General features: G+C 43.5%; 1 protein-coding gene across 5 annotated transcripts in view; it reads right to left on the reverse strand.

The window, feature by feature from the left end:
• The window catches only part of ZCCHC2 (zinc finger CCHC-type containing 2), a 58,513-nt gene extending 34,140 nt beyond the window's left edge, over positions 1 to 24,373 (reverse strand). For all 5 annotated transcript variants that reach the window (XR_011504373.1, XR_011504375.1, XR_011504372.1 and 2 more), the window contains exons 1-5: positions 23,426 to 24,373; positions 11,447 to 11,558; positions 8,765 to 8,841; positions 6,381 to 6,452; positions 1,869 to 1,981 (exon numbers count right to left, since the gene is read on the reverse strand). Coding sequence is in view for 1 of the 5 variants with exons in the window: in XM_070512900.1 (XP_070369001.1) it covers positions 1,869 to 1,981; positions 6,381 to 6,452; positions 8,765 to 8,841; positions 11,447 to 11,558; positions 23,426 to 24,352 (1,301 nt within the window). In the remaining 4 variants the exon portion in view is untranslated. The remainder of the gene's footprint in view (positions 1 to 1,868; positions 1,982 to 6,380; positions 6,453 to 8,764; positions 8,842 to 11,446; positions 11,559 to 23,425) is intronic.
• Between the last annotated feature and the right edge of the window lie 1,012 nt (positions 24,374 to 25,385).

Raw genomic sequence — 25,385 nt, forward strand, 5'->3', positions numbered from 1 at the left:
CTTCCCAGCCCCACCCCATCCCGACCACACTCACTGGGCCTCTCACTTAGGAGAAGAGGTCCCTACATTAAATGATGCACATCTCTGCTCTCGTTCCCTCTGCCTCAGCAAGTTGGCTTCCCAAATTGAGCTGTCTTAGGTTCAGAGGGCAGATAAGAAGAAGTCTCACTTAAGCCTTGACTCTAAGCTGTATATGCTCCCACGGTGCTTTTACTTATTTTACTTATTAATAACTGCAAGTTTCCAGTAAAACAGCATTTGTTTCCTTGGCCATGAATCCTTAATTTATCTCTCCTAAAGGGAAGCCCTCTGAGAGCGGGGAGTGCAACAATTCCCAAACCACAATTCAAATCTCTAGCTTACAAGGAATTCGTTCATCTCAAAATTCTAACCTAGAACATTTCACACTCTAATTCCAACTTGATTCTCTCTGCTTAATTACTTGATTTCTCCCATGACGCCCGCTCTCCAACTGCAGTTCACTCTGCCCTATCAGACTCATCCTATTTTCACCCTATGAACCTAACTGTCCATCATTTTTAAAAACTTAACACTTCTTCCTAAATTCCCTTGTCCCACTGTCCTTTTGCCACATCAAAGAAACTGGTTATCCAGGACAAATCCAACCCTCTGCTTTCCTAACACGTGGACCTGAACTGCTGGAAAGATAAGACCAGTATAGGACAGACCAGTACCACTATAATTTACTGATCTTCAGCCTCAACTGGACTCTAAACCTCATCCAGCTTACTAGGATTCCTTTATCATGTTGTTTTCCATACCCTCACACGACTATTTTAAATCCCTCCTACTCGCAAACATTTGATCCCGCACCCCCAATCTACCCCATCTCGAGCAAATCTCTTACTTTAGAAAAAACATAAGCCATTAGGCAAGAGATCTCTCAACTTCCCGTCATGAAATAAGTAAATTCACCCATATCCATACCCATCCTGCCTGTGCAAGGACCTTGTGCCACTAATTATCCGCCCTTGCCTATATCTTCATCTCTTCCTCTCTCTATGGGTGCACAGGATGCTCTGGGAGCTAACCCAAGACAAGGTTTGTGTGCCCCTGGCAGCATATTTAATGCTCATCTCACTAAACCCATCTTTTCCACCAGCCCATCAACCTCACGAGGGCAAAGACCCGACTTCACCACCACTGGATGTCAACCACCACCGCTGTGCCTCAACTACCACATCTGTAACTTAACTAGTACTGCTGTTCCTCAACCACCACCGTACAGAAGAGCAGGCGTTGAGGAAGTGTGGTTTCCTTTCACCTTCCCACTCGTTGGCCTAATCTTACTTGACAACTTAAAACAAAAAACATCTCCATCGTTGAGATCTTGGACAAGGGTCTCTTTCAATAAATATTTTATGGAGAAAATAAGTTTCACTGAATACTTGCATATTTTAGAAGCAATTCTTTATGATGTCAGAGAGTTAAAGAGTACAATGATAAAAGAAATTAGTTTGGTGTCTCTTACTATAAGTCTAGACCTAAATAACATATGGATTAAAAGTCGATTTTAAAAAGTACTGCAGAGGGGCTGGCCCATGGCCTAGTGGTTACATTTGGTGTGCTCCACTTCGGCAGGCCAGGCGTGGTTCCCGGGTGCGGACCTACAGCACTCATCAGCGTCCATGCTGTGATGGCAACCCACACACAAAATAGAGGAAGACTGGCACAGACATTAGCTCAGGGCGAATCTTCCCCACAAAAATATTTTACAAATAAAATTTTTAAAAAAGTACTGCAGAGAAAGAACCTCTATGATCTCCCTTAAAACTCCATTCTAAGTCCTTGGGACAGCCCGTGATCTAGCCTATGACGTTGCTGCGATGGCACCAGTCAACTGTTACCTTAGGACGGGCTCGAGATCAGGGTGTCGCCGTTCTTCCCTCTTCAGTGAACCCTGATTCAGGGCTCTTAAGATGGTCTTGTCAAAAGTCTCTGAAGACAATTCCTTTGGAAGCTAGAACAGAAAAACAGCATAGCCAATGTTAAATTTCTCACTGATAAATATGTTAAAAAGCAGAGGCCTAAATGGAAGATAAATGCTTCCTGCTCAGTTCCTTTTCTAAATCTTCATGGCACAGTGCCCCACACTGAAGCAGCACAGCTTCTTTCACCAGGAAACACAGCATCTGCCTTCCGGGTACCCTTCAGGGTTCCCTGAGGTGCAGAGCAATCCAGCAGCATTCAACACGCTTCTGGGACACGCCTGCATACCCCTCACCTTCTAAGTTCCACAGGCCACACCAAAATGACACCCACACCAAGGTTCTACAGTCACAGGGAACATTTTGCAAAGCACAGCTAGCATTATTTTTATCCTCAAATAGTGTTCTGAAAAGTGTTATCTCTGCCTTTACAGTTATCACTTTTGTGCCTGTTTTACATCTGAACCTTAGGCAATGTCAGACTACCAGTGCCATGCATCAAATAAAGAACTGGGTGTGAAAGATAGGGTGAAAACTCTCAATCTTACTTAGATAAAAGACACTAATGAAAGTTTAGTAACCTTTTCCTCAATGTGATGGAGGTGCCCTCGGAGCAATGTACAAGAAACCACAAAAAAATCATCACTTTGCCAAGAAAATTTTTAAATTAAAAACAAAATTTTAAGTCATTTTCTTCATTAACTAGCTTGCTTTTAAAATTCCTAGTAAATTGATTCTAAGAGTTTCAAGAATTCAAAGTTTTAAATTTCACTTTTGGTAACTAGTCCTTGCAATTAACTCCTGAATTACTGGCACACTCACTAAAATTAAGAGGAGAAGGGCCAGTCCCCTGGCTGAGTATTTAGGTTCACGTTAAGCCCAGGGTTCACCGGTTTGGATCCTGGATGTGGACCTACACACTGCTCATCAAGCCATGCTGTGGTGGTGTCCCACATAGAAGAACTACAATGACCTTCAACTGGATATACACCTATGTACTGGGGCTTTGGGGAGAAAAGAAAAGCAAAACAAAGAGGAAGACTGGCAATGGACGTTAGCTCAGGGCCAGTCTTCCTCACCAAAAAAAAAGCATACTTTAAAAAAAAAGAAATACTTAAAAAAAAAAAAAGAGCAGAATCATTAACAGTATCTAAGGAGCTGCAAGAATATAAAAACTATACAAATTGTCAGTTTACATATTGATCTTTAATTGGAGAACCAAAAAGTCTTCTTTTGACAAATAAGCATTTTGAGTCAACAATTCAGAAATGGACACTTTCCTGAAGGTAGCAAAAAGAACTAAGATACCATGTCAGAATGAAGCTCCTCCTGGTCCTTTTATTAACCTGGTAATGCTGAGGGCTCTGCTGGCATTCCACTCACCCACTGGGGAAATCATGTCCTCTGACCACAAAACACGTTCTAAATCTACATATTTTCCAAACAAAGAAATGACTATTCATCTCAATATTTACACTTTGATAATATTATTTTATTATAGATTTAGGACACTAGGCATATATCGTATTATCCATTTTAAACACGATTTCTCCTAAATATCTGCACATAGCTAAAGAAAACCAGCTTCAGTGGAGACGTCTACTTCAACTACTAAATCACTGATGGCTCTTCTAAACACAGGAAGGTGAGAGTATATAAATGTTCACCTCGTCAATGACTGTTCACGTGACTGGGCAGAGAGCAGATATGCAGTCATTGGTATTTGCAAACTGACTTACTTTCAAGTGGTTTTTATCTCCAATTTCCAGGGACTATTTTCGGGCCTAGAGGAAGGCGTATTTGCTAAAAATACAGCCTCAAATCACATCTCTTCTACTCTAGTCACTCTTAAGAATTTTCTCACCTCTTGGGTCTTCATTCCAGCATACCCAACCTCTACCTCCAGAGCTCGGGCTCAGCCTCAGCACAAGCTCAGAGTGTCTGGAGGCATTTATACCTCACTATGACAAGCTTTTCTTTACAAACATGGAAGCCTAATGGACAACCGTCTACAAAACATCACTACAATTTATTTTAATTCTTCTGGTTCATTCGCCCAGTCAGTCAACAGATATTCAAACTCCAACCCTGTCCTAGGCACTGTTTTAAGCACTGTGGCGACAGCAGTGAAAGAACAAACAAAAATCCTGCCTCCGGGGAGCTTCCATTCCGGTAATGAGAAACAATGGACAGCACGTCAGATGCAGCTGCTAAGCAGCAGCAGCAGGGGAAGAGGCTGGGAGGCAAAGGACAGAGGCTGCTGTTTATATGGCAAAAAAGGGTTTGAAAGCACTGACCTCAAACTCACTCTTCCACCTTATAGCAAACAGTAAGTGCAGTTAAACAGCATCCACAAAAGTTAAAGGTTGTGAGTATATACAGGTTGTCAAAAGGACAGCTTTTGCTCTTAACTTTTGTAGATGATTTTAAAAGGAAAAAAGGATATATGGTAAACTTAAAAGGATACTTTATAATAGGCAACTTGTTTCCACAAGTACACAATGTTGACAACTATTTCATATAACTTGATAAGGAATTTGTCCTATTTTAGAAAAATAACTATAATCAAATGTCGGCTAAGCAGAGGGACTGTTAATTACTGTGACTGTGAAGAGTGAACTATTTATTTAGGGCCGTATTTTTCTTAAAGCGCCGTATTTTTCTAAGCTTTTACAAAAATTGTGACTGAAAAAATGAAATCCATTAAGACAAAACGTAGCTGAAGCTAAGGGAAATCCAGTAGGAGAGACTCTGCCAGGGTGCCAGGCCCAGGCTGGGTAGGGGTCCATCATGTGCTCATTTAAGTCTCTTCGGCACAGGCGACAGGCAGTAGCACCCCCACCCAAGCGCGTCAAGTAACTGCTCGCCAGGTGGCAGTGCTTGGACCCCACTGCGAGGGGGGGACTCCACACTGCGAGGTATTTCAGCCTTAGCTCTATCTCCCCGAAACTTACCCTCCAGCACCTGAATTCTGTCCTAGAAATGGCAACGGAACAAAGGGAAATGAAGCATGTTGCTCTCTGATCCAAATGAATCCTGCTCACGATTACTTGCCCTAAACTTTGATAAATTTATTCTATCCAGAGACAGAAAAGTCTGCAATAAGTAGGAGATTTCAAAAGTGCTTGTGTGGGGTGGTGTGGGACAGCCCTTCCCAATTTCTGCAACAGGCAGAACGGTAGCCAGGAACTAGTTTCTCCTTTGGGGGCTGATGGCCCTCTTCCCTGGACAACAGTGCTCACACACTCGTTCCCTTCCACTATTCTCTCCTTCTTCACCACGCTGTCTAAAAGCTGACATGTCATGTGCAGATGACCTGTGGTGACTAGACATTAATCACCCCCAACCTTTACATGCAGTTAGGTCACTAGTTTGAAGTGGGAGTTCTCAGCCCTTAACCAAGAGCACCTAGTTTAAAACAAGCCACAGGGAAACAGAAATATTCAAGTCGTCCCTGGGTGTTTTCACCCAGCAGAGCTAACACTGTGGCAGTACCTCGAATTACATGCTCCTCGCGGCCAGCATCTACCATGCTGCTCAAAGCTCTGTAAGCTGATGACAGGCTCTTTCAGCTTTAGGAATGAATAGAGACTCACAAGATCGGAAAGAACCTATTTAGGGTGACAAGCAGACAACCTAAAAATCAGCACTGTCCTGAAAATTTCAGTAGGTTCAATAATTATGTCATACCTTTACCCAAAAGTTAGTAATTGAGTTGGGAATGTTTCCTGTTTCGGGACCTTCTGCTTTATTTCCCTATTAATAATAAATTTTAAAATATTCGCCTACTGAGAAATAGTAATTTATTGGTTAACCATTTAAACCCATTTCCACTTTTCAATATGTATCTCTACTCACATGCTTTTCAATAAAATAAAATTAATATAAAAGAAACAGGCAAAAGTTTGAACAAAATGATCTGAGATACTGTTCACATCCGCAAGTCTGTATAAGATGTTTCCATTATCCCTTATTCTCAACACTTTGGAGATTTTACCTTGGGAGAAGTCGATGGGAGGCTGGAGCCCAAAGAAGGAGCAAGTGGAGACATATTTAAGGAAGCTGAGACAGGGAGCTGAGAACCACTAACCAATGCAAACAAACTTCACCTCATTTCACAGACACACTTTCAAGGGAAGTACCTTGTAAGCAGCAACCAACAATACACATTTCAGCAAGGAACTAGGAATAAGGTTCCACTTTTTAAAACTGTGGAAAAGAAAACCTTTCATCATTACCGTATACTGGTAATGTAGGTAAGAAAACTTATGTTTAGAATAACACGACGTTTTCTACAGCTGATGTTCATGGAGAGTTCTAAGCCAACCTTTACATATGTGTTTTAATTTTCCTGGTGTGTTTTAATATTGAGGTTTCTGGATTCTGTATGTTAGGTAAAAATTATTTTAACAACAAAATCTATACTTTTACCTTCAGTAGAAATTCCTGTAGTTCTTGGTGGGTTTTTGTTACTGTTGTGACTGAAAGATCAGACCAATTTACCTGATTAAAAAAAAAACACACATATTACATGGTTATTCACAGGCAGGAACTGGCTAGAAAAGAGCCATGTGTAAAACAAAGGACCTTACTTAAATTTTATTAAGATTAACAATTAGAAATATTAAGTTAATCTGGCATTGTCATAATTTCTTCCAAACTGTTACAAGTAACTTGTATGTTGACATTCTACTCAAAACAATCTTAATAACTCCTTTCGAATTGCATGGTTTTTTTTAAAAAGCTGTCTTTAAAAAAATGTGACTATATTTTAGTAGATTTTCAGAAAGGGAAATGCCTTACATTCCTTTTTGTGAGGTTGCAGGACACTACAACGACACTTTGACAGTACAGATCTATGCCCCAAGAAAGATAAAAATTCTATCTCCTGGAACTTATTAAATACACATTCTTAAGAGAAATAACTAGACTTTACTGCCCCTCTTTGGAAGTATCATACTGTATTTTTATGGAAATTTATAGTTTATGAATAGATTTCATCCTTACCTTAATTCTTTAAAATCCTATTAAGGTGAATGGGGCAGGTATGACTATCTCCATTTTCATATGGAAAAACTAAAACTCAAAAAGGTTAACTTACTTAGATTTGACCCTAAGTAAGTAAAAGAGCCAGAACTGAATCTATCATGTGCCTTACCGCTTAGGACACTTTCATAATTCAGCAGACTAGATGGTGGCCCATGAATAATTTCTACTTTACAATTATCTGAGCTAAGAAAATACTTGAACTATACTAATATCTAAGCCTTATCAACTAACCATATCATAATTAATCAGATACTTAAAAATATATACAAAATTTTATCTAGCAACCCTTTGAGCAACCCACAAGCAAATATCCTTATTAACTGGCACATCTTTTAAATGATTTTTAATTATTCAAAAGTTTGTTGAGTAGTTACTTGGGTCAGACATTGTTCTCGGTGAAAGGGATACAGGAGTGGACAAGACAGCCGAAGTCTCTGCTGGCTGAGGTCAAAGTTTAGTGCTGGAGACAGAGCAAAGCAAATGAATATGAAGATTCCCATCAGTGATCAGTGCTCCAAAGAAAATGAACAGGGCATGGTGCAGGAGCAGGGAGAAGCACACAGATGGGTACCAAGAAAGATCTTGGACGAGGGGGCATTTGAGCCAGTCTGTGAGCTGAAAGGAGGTGAGCTGTGCCATGGTCTGGGGACTATCATTCCAGAGCGACGGGACAATGAAGGCCTTAAGGAAGGAACAAGCTAAGCACTCCAGCAACAAAAGGAGAGCCGGTGTAACTGAAGGAGGAGAGCAAAGTGTGGCTGGTACCACGTATTATAGAACCGTCCACTGAAACGTGAAGATAAGGACTTAAAATTCGCACATCGTGGATATTTCTCCCACAAAGCAGAAGCCAGAGTTTTGAAACTCATTCACCAAATGTACTAAGCAAGTCAGAGATGGTGTGTTGACAGAAGATGAAGATTCTCACACTCCATGATAATAACCTACTAGAAAGAAAAAACATGTAACCCAAATATAACAAGTGAAAGGTGAGATAACAGTATACCTTAGATGAATCAAAAAGTATTCTGCTGGAGGACCAGAAATGACTTCATGAGAAAGGTACAGCTAAAGTTTGGCAAACAATACCTTTGGGGAGGAACTGAAGCGAGGAAGCACAGAAACACGGAGTCATCCCATTAGGCCTCCAGGCATGTGCAGTCCAATCTTAGGAGGAAGGGCTAGACAGTGAAGCCCAAGCAGGGAGGAATAAGGAAGACGTGGACAAGGAGTCCACATTACAGTCAGCAGGCAAAAAGGAGATTTGGGGAGTAACAGAGCTGGGTTCTAAGGCTAATCAGACAGCTGTGTGAAGGGCAGAATGACAAGAGAGCTATCAGAGATAAGAAGACAAGGCAAGAAAGGTGCAGGAATAAAACTGCCGCGGAAAAAGAAGAGGAGGAGAAAGATATCAGGGAAAACGATCCCAGGAAAAGACAATGCCCACGATCTTGATCTTAAAATACTGGTGAAAATGTTGACTTTTACTCTTTAAAGATGTTTCTTACACCTTAAATCTAAGGCTATTATTTCTCTTTAATAAAACTGTCAGAGTGATTTTAATGTGATACAATTTTAACAACTTGGCAAACCATGCAATATATACTGAAAACAGTACATTCCCTCAATTAAGACAAAGGTACACATATGTATAGCTTTTCTTAAATTAACAAACCTGCCATAAGTTTTTCCAAAGATCAATTTTCATTCTTTCCAACTCATTTACCATAGGATATAAGATATCTCTGGGGGTGAGAGTAGCTTACTTTGAAGGTGTACTCCCAATATTTGTCAGCCCTTTTTCTCTGGACTCCTTTCAACATTATCTTCTCAATGTGCACAGCTGAAAGAAAGAAAACAGGCTGACTTGTTCTACAGAGACTAGACACACATTCCAGTTACCCAACTTGACAAATGCTCAACGATTAAGCTATTTATCTTCATCTTTACTCCTGGCCCTAAATCATGAAATAAAACAAAAAACCTAGAAACAACAGCAATGTGCCATCCATCCATGAAGTAACTTTTTTTCTATAGCCATTCAGTATGCTGAGTGCCTAAGTAGTTTCAGGCACTCTGCTGGACACCAAAGATAAATAATAAAAGGTGTCTGCAGTGAAGATTATTTTTTTAGATGATAATCTTCAAAATTGTTTGTTATTCAGATTACCACAAATATAGCACTTAAATTCATTCAATTATTTATGTATAGCAGGTGTAAACTAGAAAATATCCAGCTTTTTTAAATTGGAAAAAAAAAATCCTTCAAAAGTAATGTATGAAATAGAAATTTCTTTCCAATTGGAAACTTAAAAATTGTTTTTCTCAAATGTGACCCTTAATTTCATATAATGGTAACACAAACTTAACATTATAATGAACTATGAAGGTTCACTGTAGCAAAATTTTTTACAATTTACTATACAGATAAAATAGTGGTCATAAATTACATTAGTGACTTAAGAACAATTACTCTGAACTGAACTAGATAAGAGGGTCAGCTTATTCATGAAGTAATAAGTAAATATGCAAATCCCCAAACTACTCATTTTATACAGCCTTTAATAAAAGTATCACCTCAGGAAGTAAATCTCTTTACAAAGTGAAAAGAGCCAGTCTACCAAGCATAATATAAGGACTTAAGGAAAAAAAAGATTGTTGCTCAGGGTATAAATGAAAGAAATAGTACTTAAAACAATAATGAGGCTGGTAGTAATGAAGATGATAAAGGTCGCAGGGAAGAAGTTAGGAAAGTGACTCAACAGACACTGTTGGATTCTGGAGAAAGGAGATGGAGAAGAGGAGGGAAGGATTCATTTTGCCTTAAAGGAAGAAGTTAAAATAGATGAAGTAGAAAATACAAAGTAACAAAAGTAAACAGGAAGAAATAAGATTGTTATAGACCAGGGATGACGGGCAATGAGAAGGCAGGAAACACAGGGATACAGACATTTGCTGGTCAACAGACTTCACACCAAACCAAGCAGATACCATTACCAGTATTTTGTGCTAACTTTCCAAATACATAGTGTTTGGTGACTTGCTTCTGGGCCAATTCCCCTTAGTAGGTGAGAAACGTTGAGGATGGAGACAAAAGTCTCAAAAGCCAGGTGAGAAACCTGTAACTTCAGAATCGCTACAGGGCTAAAGGCCACAGCGTGGGAGGGAGGGTCTGCTGCTCTCAGAAGTTTTTCTATTAAATGATGTAAAGGATGATGCTACTAAGCAAAAACCATCTAAACTAACCAACGTTCAGAAATATAAAGCAGCTCTACTTCTGCAAACCAGTGGACTAAGGGCAGGGACCACCAGGGCACTATAGGGTATGGAACACAGCTACGTCTTCAGCCGTGATTTCAAGGTATGCCTGCTGTGATCGATCAGAATCAAGATGAGTAAGACAACAGAGCATGTGGTGAGGAATGGCCAATAACGGGAGACCCTCCAACCCTCATAAATTAAAACTGAAAAGTATGGATTACATACATTTGTTTAAAAATTAAGAATATAAGAAAAATCATGTAGAGCACCACTTTACAGCTACTCATTAGCATTTGGATGTAGTCTTCATGTACTTCTAAAGTATTTTTATTAAAAAAAAAAAAAGACCTTCACTGTAAAACCAAACTCTGCTTTACTCATATGTTGAGTGAGCCTGGTTGAAGTAGTCTATGATTCAAATAGTTTAGTAGTCTTGAACAGAAGTGGTTAACTATGTGAACTTTTTTTTAAACATTAAACATCCATACATACTTTTCCTCTGTGAGGAAAAACATTATTACACAAAAAAGATTATTATTGGGACTAAAGGAAACCAAAAAAACATCAATTCAAAGCTGTTATAACTGAGTGTGACGCTCACTGTACATCCTTCACTATTATTTCAAGGCTGCCCAGGTGGCAGTCTACATTTTCCATTTCAGTTTTTCGCTCAACACAAGTTAATGTGTAAATGCTACGAGAATATCTCAATTCATTTCTTTTCAGACGCTAATGTCCTTTCATTCCCCAATCCCAGCCCTCTTGAAAACTGCATTATTGCAGGAAGCATGGACTTCTAAGACATTTCGTGACTCTCTTGCAGTGAACATCTTTAAGATTTATTTTTCCAGTAGACGCTGAGCACATTGTACATGTAAATCACTATATACTAAATATTCTGGGAATATGTTTAGGTCTTTGCCCTCCAGAAGTATGCCACCAGATTTAAGACAACTGGCTGCAAGGCAGAATCAAGTAAGCACGCACTAAGATGGGCCAAGCACTACAGAGCCAGACCCCAGACGCTGACTCAAAGAAGTGGGAGGACCAGCATTTGAGGTAAACCTAGGACCTCGAGGATTTCTCTACTCCAAAAAGGAGAGAGAAGAGTTAGAGGTAACTAACACAAATAGCACTCTGTAATCTTTCCATGTACAGATGCTTTAAGTTCACAAAAAAAAGCATACCTTCTCGCTGGGTTCTATGAGGTGCCACAGTAAGTCCGTCATGAGGTATTGGGGCTTGTTCTATTAAACTGGCCTCGTTACTTTGCAGGTAATCACCATGAGCAGAGTCATTCTGGATGAGAAAGAGGGGCATGTGTTAATCTACACCATAGACTAAGAATAGTAAATTCTATAAAAATAAACCAGATTGAAGTTTTATACTTTTAATAGCAATCACTTTGATAGGAATTTTTAGAGATCAAATAGGTGATTATACATTAAGGGAAGAAAGGTGCAAAGTGTCAGAGCAGTAAGGAAAAGGAGAAGTATTAATATTTATCATCATTTAACAGTAATATTCTATCAATTGTTTACTGATGCAGTTTTCTTGAGACATAATGCATGTTACTATTCAGAATTGCCAATGATGTTAATTCTATATAAAAGTGAACCACAATCGAAGGAACACATATAAAAGATGGTTCCCTTCATGCTAAGCATTTGCATTTTTTACATCAATTATTATGGAATTTTTATTCATTACTTAGTTTTAGTGACAGTCTAATAAGACGCTCTGTTAGGAAAGTTTTACAAAAGGTATCAATTCATGCCAAATCTTTCTAAACAACGTGTATGGACAGGAGTTTACTATTAACGTTAAACCATCTAATATCAACTGTGTGCTCTAAATCTAATTGGGTTTGCTCTGCCGATCAGTATCATTAGTGAACTGGAGTAAGTTTTACTCCTAGGAGAACTGCTGCTTGGAGTAACAAAGAGCATGCTAATCTTACACACAGCTCTCCAGAATTCAAGCACTGTCACATACATATTGTTGCTCTAACACACTGGTTAAGCCAAAAAATAAAAGAGCTTTATAACAGTTCTTTATCACAACTCACACCTATCCCCCTTCACGTTCATACTCTCAAAAAACTACTGAGATCAAAATCACCTCAGTTTCAAGAACCAGTTACAATTTTGCAAATCTGCAATAAATAATATACATTAATTTTTTTAAATTGCGTAAAGACATGAAGCAAACAGTGGACTCTAAACTTCCCAAGAATCCTAATTTAAAATATTTTGCTCTGCTGTCTAATCACGCATCCTGGCCTGACAATGAGTACGGGTCGCCCGCTGACAGCTCTATTTTTGGGAATAAAGCATCACATCAGATTCTCTTGGAAGCTAAGCTTCAGCCTTATAGTTTGTCTTCCTCTAGAAACTCGAAGAAATAAAGGTTGTCTACATAAACCACCTCATGAGAAAGAGGGCACAGACCTCTTAAGTCAACATCCAACTTCTGAAACATTTAGCATGATGGCATTCACCAATTTTCAGTATTACTGATCAAAAAAAGGTAGACAGAGGAATTCTTCTAACAATAACAAAATCACGTGTATTCTAACCGAGACCATAGAATCACTCACTACAAAAGACCTAAAGTTCATCAAGCCATGAAATATCTACTAATGAAGTTTTCTCCACGCCCGCCACCAAGCCTCAGCATGTAGCAGTGGTATAAAATCATTTAGACTAAGTTGAGAAACCATTTATAAAATTTAAAATTTAATAAAAACTTAATCTAATGCCGCATGTGCTACAGAGATCAGAATCACGGAATTTACTAGTTCCAACAGTGAATGGTTGTCGGTTGTGCTGTCTCCTGTTTTCACACGTCAAATATGCTTTTCTTTACTTTGAGTAGGGGAATGGTGCCATAAAAATCTGAGAGTAAGGGTTTAATGATATCTTACAGAGAGGAATTACACCCACTTTCTCTATTAAAAGTTCGGATTCCCATGAAAATGCAATACAGATGACATGCCAGAATCGGCATTTTACAAAGACTAGTTAAACGAAAGTGTTAGGACCAAATGAAAAGTGGAGAATTTTTCTCTGCTTGGATTAAGAGGGTTGAGGGTCATAAGAAGCTTTGTAGCCTGGGACTCTTGGAACTCTTGCTCTTGGAGTTCTGAGCCACCACGTAAGAAGTGCAATTCCCCTGAGGCTGCCGCGCTAGAGAGACCAGCTCCGAACCTGCATGATACGGATTTCTGCGATGATCGTGGACTCACTTCCTATGTAACTTATTGTTCAGTTTAACTAGAAATAGAGGTATAAGGTGATTCAGCAAGACAAGTGTGGCAGAATTAACTGTCTTAAAGCATGGGTAAATGCACTCTAGCTACTGAACATGGAGGAAGGGCCAAACAATTTGCTGAATCTGCATATACTCTTCCGCCATCACAGCCCACAGACCAGATCTGACCATAGCAAACCAGCGTCGCAAGTTGTTCTTAATGTGACATTTATGAACAGTGGTTATCTGTGCAGAATAGGGGTGGACTGGAACTGGGTGGGTGGAACAAGATGGGCGAGGGAAACTCATGCCTATAACCTTCTATGTATTTGGGGGAACTCTGTGAATTTATTACAAATTAAAAATCATTAAAATTGTCTGTGTCTTTTCTAGAGAACTGAACTTGTACGATGCACACTTAGGGAAGATCTGGCAAAAGAATGCCGACACAGAAGCCTACGGGGGAGGAGCAGAGTGGAGAATGAAAGAGAAGTGAGGGCAGCACTTTTTACCCAAGAACTGGCCTTGATGTTTTCCTTGTAAAACTCCCTTCACGTTTATGCTATTTCAACCTGAATAGTGTCATCTGTAGTTGGCAGGTGGACTGTGAAAAATATAAATGGTATTGGACCACAAAACTACAAAGGTATAGAATAATGCACAGGGGTAGTGGTAACGGATTCCCAGGCTAGACCAAAGCTGGGGACCCCCTTTTTAGCATCAGCATCTGTGTTTCTTTCACCAACCTTTTGCTCTCCTATCACAGAAGGGAAAAGATCTCTTCTTTTACCCCAGAACTAGACGTTGAACCAGAAATTGCTACCTCCCTGGGGTAGCAGGCCCCAAATCTTTAAATCCCCACTTTGCCAGGATGTTCTCGGGTGAGGTGAAATGAACACACCCACCAACATGAGTACAAGAGGATCTAGAGAGGGTGTGCCTCTCCTTCACAGCTGCACCCCAGAGGAGATGAGAGCTAGGGGACACAAGGTGTCCCTGGCAGAAGTGAGCCCTGGGCTCAGAAGCTTAACAGGCAGTGGCACTGCAGCGACTTCTGGCTCCTGCAGCAGAGTCACCACCATCACCCCAGCGGAGGAAACGTTCCTGGAACCACGTAGAAATTGAAATGTATAGAGTTTAAGAAGGATCCTTGACAGTAAGTGATTTACAGGCTGCTGAATATTCACGTTGGGAAACACTGCATTAGGACTCGTGTTCAATGCCACCTGCAAGAACAGGCACCTTCCCCAAACTAACAAAACCACTTAATGCTACCCTCTCAACAGGCAACCTCTGTAAGTACAATGACCTCTTTCTCGAGGAAGTGCTCCACAAACACTACAGCATTTTGGCTCACATGTGACCAAGTTGCCCCTTCCAAACCCACTAGTGAATTTCAATCATTTGATACCCAAAACAAAAATCAATTATACTACAGGAAAGTTATGTTTCTTAACTATCCCTATTTATGCATTCCTAACAAGAAATATAAAAATTCCACAACTCTTATAGATTGCTCACTCAGTGACCAAAGTAAGTTTTTAACTTTCTGATCACAAGCAAGTTACACCCTCAACTCTGCATCTGACTCCCACTGCCTCTCAAGCAAATCATAAAATGGAGATCACCACTAGACAACTACAGATAACTACCCAAACAATAAGAAAATAGTCTGTAATTTACGACTTTCCAGTCTATCAAAACATCACCCATAGGTTTGCCCCAATTTATGCACCCCCCACAGACAAAAGCTTAGTTAACTTAGGGAGAACAAATGGTCGGATACGAAAGAGTAATTAACAATCACAACTATTCAGCATTCACTCATTGAAGATTCAGTTCAAATCTATACTGTTTCATGGCTTTGTAGTTAAAGAAACAGTTTCTATTATTATTTCCAAAGCAACTGTGCCTATACGATACAGCTGTAACTATTTTTATAAAGTAGCTGATAAGTATAATTCAATACAAGACCAAAAAAAAAATCACTGCCTGATGCACTTTGTCTTAAAGCAATTTATCATACTGGTATTTGTCAAAGCTATATTTGAAAAGCCTAAGCATAGGAAATTTTGACTGAGTACGTATGACACTATATGCAACACTGACAAAAAATGATATATCATGCCTGAGGCTTGGGGAACTTGAAATCTAGGAGAGAAAGTCAATTTTTAGGTTACATAATTCAGACTCATAGGAGGAGTGCCAAAATCATAACACAGAATATGCATGCTACTGGAATTCAGATGTGGCAAAGAATCTTATTAGAAGCCCACCATAAGGACAATTCCAGAGAACATCATCCAGAAGTGATGGCACAAACCAGGCTTGAATGAAAGGTAAGTATGAAAAAGAGTAGAAGAAGAGAATTTTGAGTCCAAAGACCTACTAGCGGCCAGGCTCCATCAGTCACTGCGAGAAAAAAATGACATGAGTAAATATTGCTTTAGGAAGATGTATCTGGCAGTGGGATCCGCCGGTAAGAGGTAGCAAGGCCGAAAACAGGGGAATCAGTTAGGAGACTACTATAAAAGTTTAGGCATAAAGTCCCTAAAGAGAATGGTGTCAGCAAGGATGAGGAAAGGGTGGATTCAAGATATGAAGGGAGGAGAGGATGAAGCAAATCAGAGTCACTCCAAGTATAACGGTACCATTGAGAGACCTGGATGAGACTGCAAGATTTTTTTTTCTAAATCAACGATGCATTGTTTTCATAGTTATTAGGTTTACAGTGACAGCGGACATCTCAGGGAGACTCACGACAGGCATGTGCACACAAATTTGCAGTGGCTGCCACCACTGCAACCTGCTGACAACTTACTCCTTTCACATGACCTTCAAGACCCTCTGTAATCCACCCCATCACCTCTTCAAACTTCTGTTATTTCTGTTCATCTACTGCAACCAAACTGTGCTATTCACTCTTTAAACAACTGATATAGAGATTGACTGATATATATATGTCTCATTTACCAAGCATGTTCATACATATCATGTTCATCTTCACAGCAGCTATACGCAATAAACGTCAATATTCTTATTTTATACTGAGCAGTCTGAAACTTGGAAAGACTACATAACTTGCCAAAGTGACCTTTTCAAAACCTAAATCTGACCTCAAATAATTATTTCTTGAATGAACACAAAACACTTCTAATGAGCTAAGACATTTAAAAGGGAATTAAAGGCCAAAAGTTCCCTGGAGCATAGGAAGAACAGAAGGAAATGGACTACCAAGCGCTCAGCAGCTCTGCCACCTGTAACATCAACACCCGATCAGGCACTTCCCTTCTAGAGTGACTGTTTACACAGACTGACGAAGGAGGCTTTTGTGACAAAGCTTTCTTTGTGAGTAAAAGGAGTGCTGTTCCACACAGTCCTCCATAATGAAAAAGAGAGTCAGTAAAAGGGAAGCTCAGTCTGCTCTGAGGGTAGCGCAGGCCTTCTTGCTGCTCTTTAAAAAAAAAAAAAAATGAGCTTAATATTTCTCAAGGAAGGACAAAAATATTAAATAAGCTTAAAAATTAGACAATTTAACAGCTTCTATAAAAAAGACATAAAAATGTTCCTTAATTATCCATGGATTCCAGTCTGCTCTGAACTAATGAAAAATTATGTAACGAAATTGCAAAATAGCCTTATAGAATAGTGTTCTAGCTAAATGTGAAAACTGGATAAAGATCTAAGTAGATTATAGCTGCATGGGAGTCAACGATAATCCAAATTCAAAATATGTGTTTTCTCCATTCCCATCCTCAAATCCAACATGGGGAGAATACGTATCTTAACGATTTGTGACCCAGAGAAATGCCTCCTTTGGGCTTATTTTATCTGCAGCATATCAGATCTTTACAATGTAAGCATTAACAAAAATAACTGCCCCAAATAAACCTGTCTCAAATAATACCTTTTCAATTACCTGTCCTTCCTGGACATCAATCAATTTAGAGTTATGGTAATAGAGGACAATATAGAAAATACTATATCATATGGATTTTTATTAAGTGAAAAAAAAAGAAAACTCATTCCTGAAAACAACTGACACAACAATCTGGATGGCTGCAGCTTAGTGGAAAAGAAAAATGCACTGAGCATCATTCTCAGAGAATTTGTTTTCAAGACAGTATGTGAATTATTTTACATCTTATCTCAATTCAATCATCGGGACTTCAAAAGGAAGTTATTATCCCCATTTTACAGATAAGACTGAGACTTAGGGATTTACGTGGCCTGGTTAATATCAAAGAGCTAGTGACAGAGCTGGCATTTAAGCCTCCAAAGCCTAGGGCTCTACCAAACATGGCTATCACTCTTCAAGGCCTGTGAGCGCCTCTACAGCACATTTCCTGTCCTCAACCCCACAAAAAATAGTAAAAAAAAAAAACTGTGTTTATATTTATATAGTATATATATATATAATGTATATATGAAAACTGTGTGTATATATACACACGTATATATACGACATTAGTTAGAGGAAAGGAACTTGCTTCCTCTCCATCTCCACCACCCCCTGCTCCTACTGAGGTATAAGAAAACCACTGCACAGAAAAATCTAAGAAACTGAGGGGGATCCCCAATAGCTCCCATTTGCTACTAAATAATCACGAGTTAACTGTGATACTCTAAAAGCGTTTTCCAAAAGGTATTTATAAGTGAACTGCTTTTATTCTTTGCTGCAGCCAAACCAACCTAAAATTTCCCGTAAGAGACATGGCTAAGTCTGCTCCCCACTCTCAATTTGCGCGATGCTGTACGGACTCCTGTACCACCACCTTCCAAACAAGGCTTAACTTTTACCTATAATTGCTAACATTTATTGAAGAGCGTGTGCCAGGCATCATTCTACAAGCACTTGTTCATTTAATCCTAACGAAAGCACTGTTATAATCACTCCCTTAGGGGAGAGGGAAAGCCTTCTCAGACAGCGCCCACTGCTACAGTGATACTAGGCACTGTAAAATCTCCTAGCAGTGACCAATTAAGTAAATAAAGGTATTTATTACCTGTGAGCATTAGAATTCTTTTTTTTTTAGATTGGTGCCTGAGCTAACATCTGTTGCCAATATTCTTTTTTTTCTTCTCCCTAAAGCCTCCCAGTACATAGTTGCATACTCCAATTGTAGGTCCCTCTGGTTGTGCCATGTGGGATGTCGCCTCAGCATAGGCTGATGAGCGGTACCACGTCGGCTCCCGGGATCTAAACCGGCGAAACCCCGGGCCACCAAAACAGAGTGCGCAAACTTAACCACTGGGCCATGGGGTCGGGCCCTAGAATTCTTTTTCAAAGTCAGTTTTAGAAAGCATTTTTTTAGTACCTACTACAATGACAGGTGAAATCTTGACAACTAACCTCTCCCTTCTCATTGTAGGTCAGTTTTCTTACTAGGGTTCTGGTTGCCACACACATATTCCAGTTATCTTAGAGTAGGAGCATTTATGTTAAAACTCTCTGAAAAGAGCTTTCTTTTTCAGGCCCCAATATTACCAATACATTATCTGTATCATCATAACGAGTTGAGGTACTTGCTCCGTCAAGTACAATATAGTTAATTAACCTATGCTCTGAGAAACTAACAGTTTTGCAAAGTTTTCTTTTCCAGTAACCTCATTAACTTCTGCCAAGTAAATGACCCATGGCCACTTAATTTTCATGAGTTCAAATACGTTCGTTTCATAAGCTCAAATAACAGTAAGACACAGGATGATCATGTGTCTTACTATCAAAAGTTTTCCGTTTCTATCCTTAATTCAAACATTAGTACTACCTGCCAAGTAACTGCATTTTGAGGATACTGAAAACACAATCTCCAAAGAACCATGCTAGACCAACATTATTAACCACTAACCACTACCAAGATAAGACAGTCTATGGATTTCAGGCTTTCTTCATCTTTGTGTTGCTAACTGGGGGTAAAATCTCCAAAATTAGAATTTCCATTTTCATGAACAGTTAAAGATGTCTTTAGGCATTCAAAGAGAGGAAGCTTGGCTGCCTTTCCTCTTTCCAATGAAAAAGCAACATGACTATCATCTTCCAAAATACTTATGCAGTTTTTTGTTGCCAGTGCTAACACATCGTTTATAGTTAGGGTTCCTAACAAGAAGGGACCCATTTTTAAAACCCAGTCGTTTCACTTATGCCATATACGCAGTCTGTAACTTTCTTAACACATAACTACACCAATCACCCAAATTTCCTAGGACACTGCTAATGATGAGTATTTTCACTACTGCCCATTGGCTTATTTGTTGCACTTTATGCAAGTGACCGACTACCCAGAGCAGTTGTGAAGAACATGACCTTCATGCACAAGTCTCCAAAAAAAGTAAGGCCAACATTTAAGTTGTAATCCAATGTAACATTTCCTCTACAATCATCCAAATCACAGAGGAAAACCCTAAAAATGTTACTGTTAAAAATATGGTTGTTTGGGGCCTGCCTGTGGCTTAGTGGTCGAGTTCCATGTGCTCTGCTTCATGGGTCAGGGTTCAGATCCCAGGCACAGACCTACACCACTCCTCAGCCATGCTGTGGCAGAAACCCACATATAAAATAGAGGAAGATTGGCACAGATGTCAGCTCAGAGCTAGTCTTTCTCAAAAAAAAAAAAAATTTAAGGTATACAGTTGTTTAATCTTCCCCCATTTTTCTAAAATGACCTAGTAAGTACATTCCAGTGGCAAGTTTAGGGACTTGTCACCTCAACTATTAACACTACAACCATGATATGTCACAAACCGTTGCTGGGCCTGGTCAACCTGAAAGCATATGTAATTAATTCAAAATTTGCATTACAGCACATGTTCTCCCTGTAGACGTTATTAATATTTGCTTGCTTATTTTAAACAGAAGCTACTGCACATTAGGTACTGGATACAAGTTTTCAAAGAGCCAAGAACACTATCCTGGGCTAGTATACTCTTATTCTAACGGAAAAGAAAATTAAAAGATTAGTTCTACTTTATCCACTTAGCATAGATGACATTCAGACAGTAGTAAGAAACAGAATGGGGACGGTTGGGTGGCATAGCAGTTAAGTTCAAGTGCTCCGCTTCCCTGCCCGGGTTCACAGGTTCGGATCCTGGTAGCTGCTCATCACTCTACGCTGTGGCGTGTCCCACACATACAAAATAGAAGACGACTGCCATAGATGATAGCTCCGCGACAATCTTCCTCAAGCAAAAGGAGGAAGAATGGCAATGGATTTTAGCTCAGGTCCAATCTTCCTCACCAAAAAAAGAAATAGAATGATTCCCAAGCAATTAAAGTTATCTACACAGATCTAAAAGGTTCCTTTCGGGGCAATAAAGGGCTGCCACACGAATTTCCCCTCAAGGTCCCCAGGGTACATCATCCTAGTGGTTCTCCGCTCGCCTACCCACCTCCGCCCAGCCGAGGCCTAGGGGAGGCCCCCGCAAAGGCGTGGCCGTCCTCAGCCCGCCCCCCAGGGGGCGGGGCCGGCGCGCCAGTCATGTGGGCAGCGCGCGGCCGCCATCTTGCAGGGCGGGAGAGGGGAGAAGCCCCGCGGGGCGGGACCCCCGTGGCCCTGTGCTGGTCCGCGGCTACGCCAGACCACCGGGCCGTCAGGCGCAAGAGAGCCGCGAGATGCGGACGCCTCCCTCCACACTCAGTGGGCCCTCCATCCGCCGGAGCGCAGCGGCGGCAAAGGCCGGGGAACAGCTGGGTTGGACTGCAGTGAATCGGGGTTGAAATCGATCCACTCCCATCTGCAGCCTCCGGAGTGACAGTCTGGGAGCAACAAAATCCTGGAAACGGAAATGTCTTCCAGACCAGAGCATGCCACAGCTGGGGGACCCAGAGTCCGGGCTAATAAGCAAAAGATGCGGGATTGTAACAATGTAATTCGACAAATGATTTGTTAGGATAACCCTAAACAACTACTGGAGAAAAAAGTTCAGCACCCCACCAGTGTCTAGAAATAGGCTTCAGCGTCACCTGTAGTACGTATATCCCCTATGATTTATTCCCCCACGTCAACTGATGGCCACAGCCCAGGGCACTGCCTGAGAAGTAATGATGTGCTGAAATTAATGTCAGGATGCCCAGCCTCACTTCGTCCACTCCTCCCAGCACTCACTGGTTGCCAGAAAAGGCCACACACTGCAGTCAAAATAAAAATCTCATTACGCTGGTTTGCACGCATCTCTCCCCTTCCTCTAGTCGGCTTCCAACACTCGCATTATAAGCAAAATTTAGAGGAGAAAAAAGACTCGCAGCAGTTAAAAATCAGAAATCGGTTACCCTTGATAGAACATGAATGGAATGAATATAAACTGTTCCACTGTGGGTCATTTCCATTATGCCTACAATCAAAGGTTACCTTTACAATATGTATTAGAAGAAATTTTTAAAAATAAGATATATAAATACGTATTCCTCCTGAGTTCAGGTTTCTTTCTATCAATTTCACGGCAGTCACATAAGGACTTTTTGGAATTGAGTAGGCTGAGGAGTGGCAAGGGCTTTAACCATCAGTTGACAGAACTGCAAGCTAGTAGTAAACGCTGGAAGATAAAATTTCAAGCTCACCAAGAAAATACTGGGTATTAGCATTACTACATGAGTTTGATAACGTGCTAAATAAAATGTGAGTTAGTCTCTTCATAGAAGCCTAGTTTTAAAAGGAGGGGCTCAGCCTAGATGATCGCTAAATCCCTTCCAGCTCCCAAATTCCTTGATTGTATGGCTACTGAGTCTACAAAGCCGTTAGAGACATACAATGCCCAGTTTTAGTCCTAGGGTATTGAATAACAACAGATACGTAAGTTGAATTAACTTTCAAGCAAGGCGGGAAAGAAAATCCCCTTTGCCAATATATCATCCTGGAAATCACCTCAATTGAAAAGCATGGCATCCAAATTAATACCTTTTAAGTAACTGTGAACCAGGAAAATAAACTCTCCTCGCACGTAGGTTTGCTCTAACTGAAACCTGCTCCCCTCTCCTCCATTAACTTGTCACGCTCAAGGACTTTATATTGGGCCCAAATTATCATTAAACTGCTTTCATGGCTTTATAAAAACTTCATCTGCGACAAGCGACTCGTCTAGATTCTCGTCTCCTACACTTTAGTGTTTAATAACTTTTTAGAAAAAGACATTTATGCCTATAGTAAAAGCCCAACAAATATCTCCAGATCCAAACGTGTAGGCACGACTCCAGCCCGTTAGAAAGCAGATTATGCCAGAGATAAAGGGCATAACCAGCGCGTCCCAGGAGAGGTTTCTTTACGCCAACAACCTGCGCTACTACTCAATTTGAGTCAATTCGCAGATCTCCACATCAGATTTCTTTTGGAAACATCAAGGTCCCTGAGCAGGAGCCAAAAGACCCCTACGACCCCTTTTAACTCAGGCACACGCTGAGAAAAAAACCCAAAGCCACTTTGTGCCAAAGACAGGGGCAGCCTGGCGGGAGCGCACCTTAGTACACCTCCCCCAGGGGCAAGGCAGAGCTTTAAAACGTGTCACCGGAGCGCCACAAGCCACGCCAAGGAAAGCACTGCCCGGGGCCAGCCTGCGGCTCCCACCCCGGCTCCTCCAGCGCTTCGCCTTTCCCAGCGCCCAGGGCCCGAGAGATGCTCAAAGCCAAAAATGTCCCGAGACCCTTCATCCGAGAAGGGGACCGCGGCTGAGAGGTCCATGTTTTCCGTGGCAACTCCGGCACGGAAGAGACTTCTAGAGCATTCTGTTATGGCGGGTGCCTCTGTGTGCACGGGGTGGGGGGAGGAGGGAGTGGAACCGAGCGGCCCAGCAAAACGATTAGTAGGACGCGGCTGGGAGCCGGGGGTGGGGACTCCGAGCCACCTGCGCCGGTGAGGCTCGGCCAACGGGTGTCCGAGAGCCAAGCCAGGAGGGCGACCGGGCGGCGACCGGCCCGCGAGCCTTACCTGGGCCCCGGGGCCGGCGAAGTTGCACGGCTCCACCTCCGCCTCCTCGGAGCCCCCGCGCAGCGCGGCGCGGAGCCGCTCCAGGTGCTCCCGCAGGGTGACCCGCTGGTGGAAGGAGAACGCCGGGTGCAGCGAGGCCATGGTGAAGAGCAGCAGCAGTTCCTCCTGGGCCGTGGAGCCCAGCCCGCCGCCCGGCCGGAGCTCAGCGCCGCCGCCTTCCGGGCCAGAGCCGTCCTTCTCGGCGTCCTCCTCGCCGCGCTCGTCCTCCGCGCCGCCCCGCGAGCCCTCGCCCCGGGCCGCGCGCAGGCTCTTGAGCACCGAGTCCACCTGGGGCAGGAGGCGGTGCAGGCGGCCGGCGGCCTCGCGGTTCTCCGAGCCCAGCAGCGCCAGGTAGACGATGAGGCGCGAGCGCACAGCCGGTTCTCGGAAGTCGGCCAGCGGCCCCGGGTCCGAGAGGCCGTTGGCCTTGGCCTCCGAGTCGCGCAGGTAGTGGTAGTCCTTGCGCGCCAGGTCCTCCAGGCACGAACCGAGGAAGCGCAGCTCCAGCGGGTTGCACAGGTCCAGCAGCCCGCACATGAACTCCAGGCGCTGCGCCGAGCCCAGCACTAGCCCGAACCACTCGTACACCCGCTCCTGCTCGCGCAGCGCCGCCCCGGGCCCGCCGCCGCCGCCGCCCGGCATGCCCGCCCCCGCCGCCGCTCCGCCAGCAACAGGCGGCCCGAGCCCCCGGGGCGGCGGCGGCGGCGGCTGGGGGCCCCGCGGCGGGCCCGCGGGCGGCGGCGGCGGCGGCGGCGGGGGGCGGCAGTCGCTGCGGCGGCGGCGCGGCGGCGCCTTCGCGCCCGGCCGCGCGTCCGCCTCAGGCTCCTCCGCCTCGGGCGGCGGCTCCGCGGGGTGCGTCGGCTTCAGCGGCAGCTTCATCCTCAGCATCCTCGGCTAAGGCGGCGCGGACATGCGAGCGGGGGCGGGCGGGAGGGGCCGGGCGGGGGGCGGGGGGCGGGGGCCGAGGCGGCGGCGCAGCAGTCAGGAGCGAGGCCCCTCCATGCCGCCGGGGGAGGGCCGGGGCCAGGGGCGGGTCTCGGCCGGCGAAGGGGGCGGTGGCCGGCCGCCTGGGTCGCTGGCGTAGTCTTCCCCGGCCGGAGGCGGGGCGTGCCCGCGGCGGCTCCTCCCCCTGGGCGCCGCGCCGGCTCGGGGAACCCGGGTGCGGGTGGGAGCAAGCGAGCGAGCGCGTCCTCCTTCCGCCTGCCTCTCTCCTGTCGTCCGCACTGGGCTGGGGCGGCGGCGCCTGAGCGCTTCCCTCGCGAGCCGGGGCGGACGGAGCGGAGAAGAGGAGGAGCGGCCGGGCTGGGCGGAGACGCTTGCGGGCTCCGCGCAGGCACTTAGCCAATCAGCCGCCCGAGCCGACGGTTGCGTAGCTCTCCCCGCCCCCAGGGGCCGCCTCTCTCCGAGAAGCCACGCCCAACTGCTATTCGGCCGCCTCCCTCTCGGCGGCTTCCGCGCGGTCCTAAAGTCTCGGCGATCGTGGCGGGAGGGAGGACGAGGGTGGGACTGTGGGGCGGCGGCTAGGTGTGCCGGACCGCGGCGAAGCCCGCCTGAGAGGAGGGAAGTGGGGGATTTCACCTTTTCCGAGGGCTGAGGGCCAGCTTTTGACTACTGACTCCGCTGCGGCGCCTCTTCGCGTGGGCCGCCGCCCGGTTCCGTTTGCGGCCGCACTGAACGCGTCCGGGGAGCGGGGGGTTCCTTGGAAGTGGGCGCGCCAACCCGAGCTGAGCTCCTTCCCCCTCCGCAGCTGGCCGACTTTCCGGAGTCGGCAGTGGGATCATTCTCCCTCCCCAACTTTACCAGGACCGACTGTGTTGACTCAGTCTCTGTGTTGCGGATCCGGGAACTGGGTCTGGAGGAGGGTTGTGGCCGTGGTTGGGGCCCGGACGCTTCCATCCCGGGCGAGCGCCCACACCGAGCG

This window comes from Equus asinus, chromosome 7, assembly GCF_041296235.1.
Source record: "Equus asinus isolate D_3611 breed Donkey chromosome 7, EquAss-T2T_v2, whole genome shotgun sequence".
Classification (NCBI taxonomy): domain Eukaryota; kingdom Metazoa; phylum Chordata; class Mammalia; order Perissodactyla; family Equidae; genus Equus; species Equus asinus.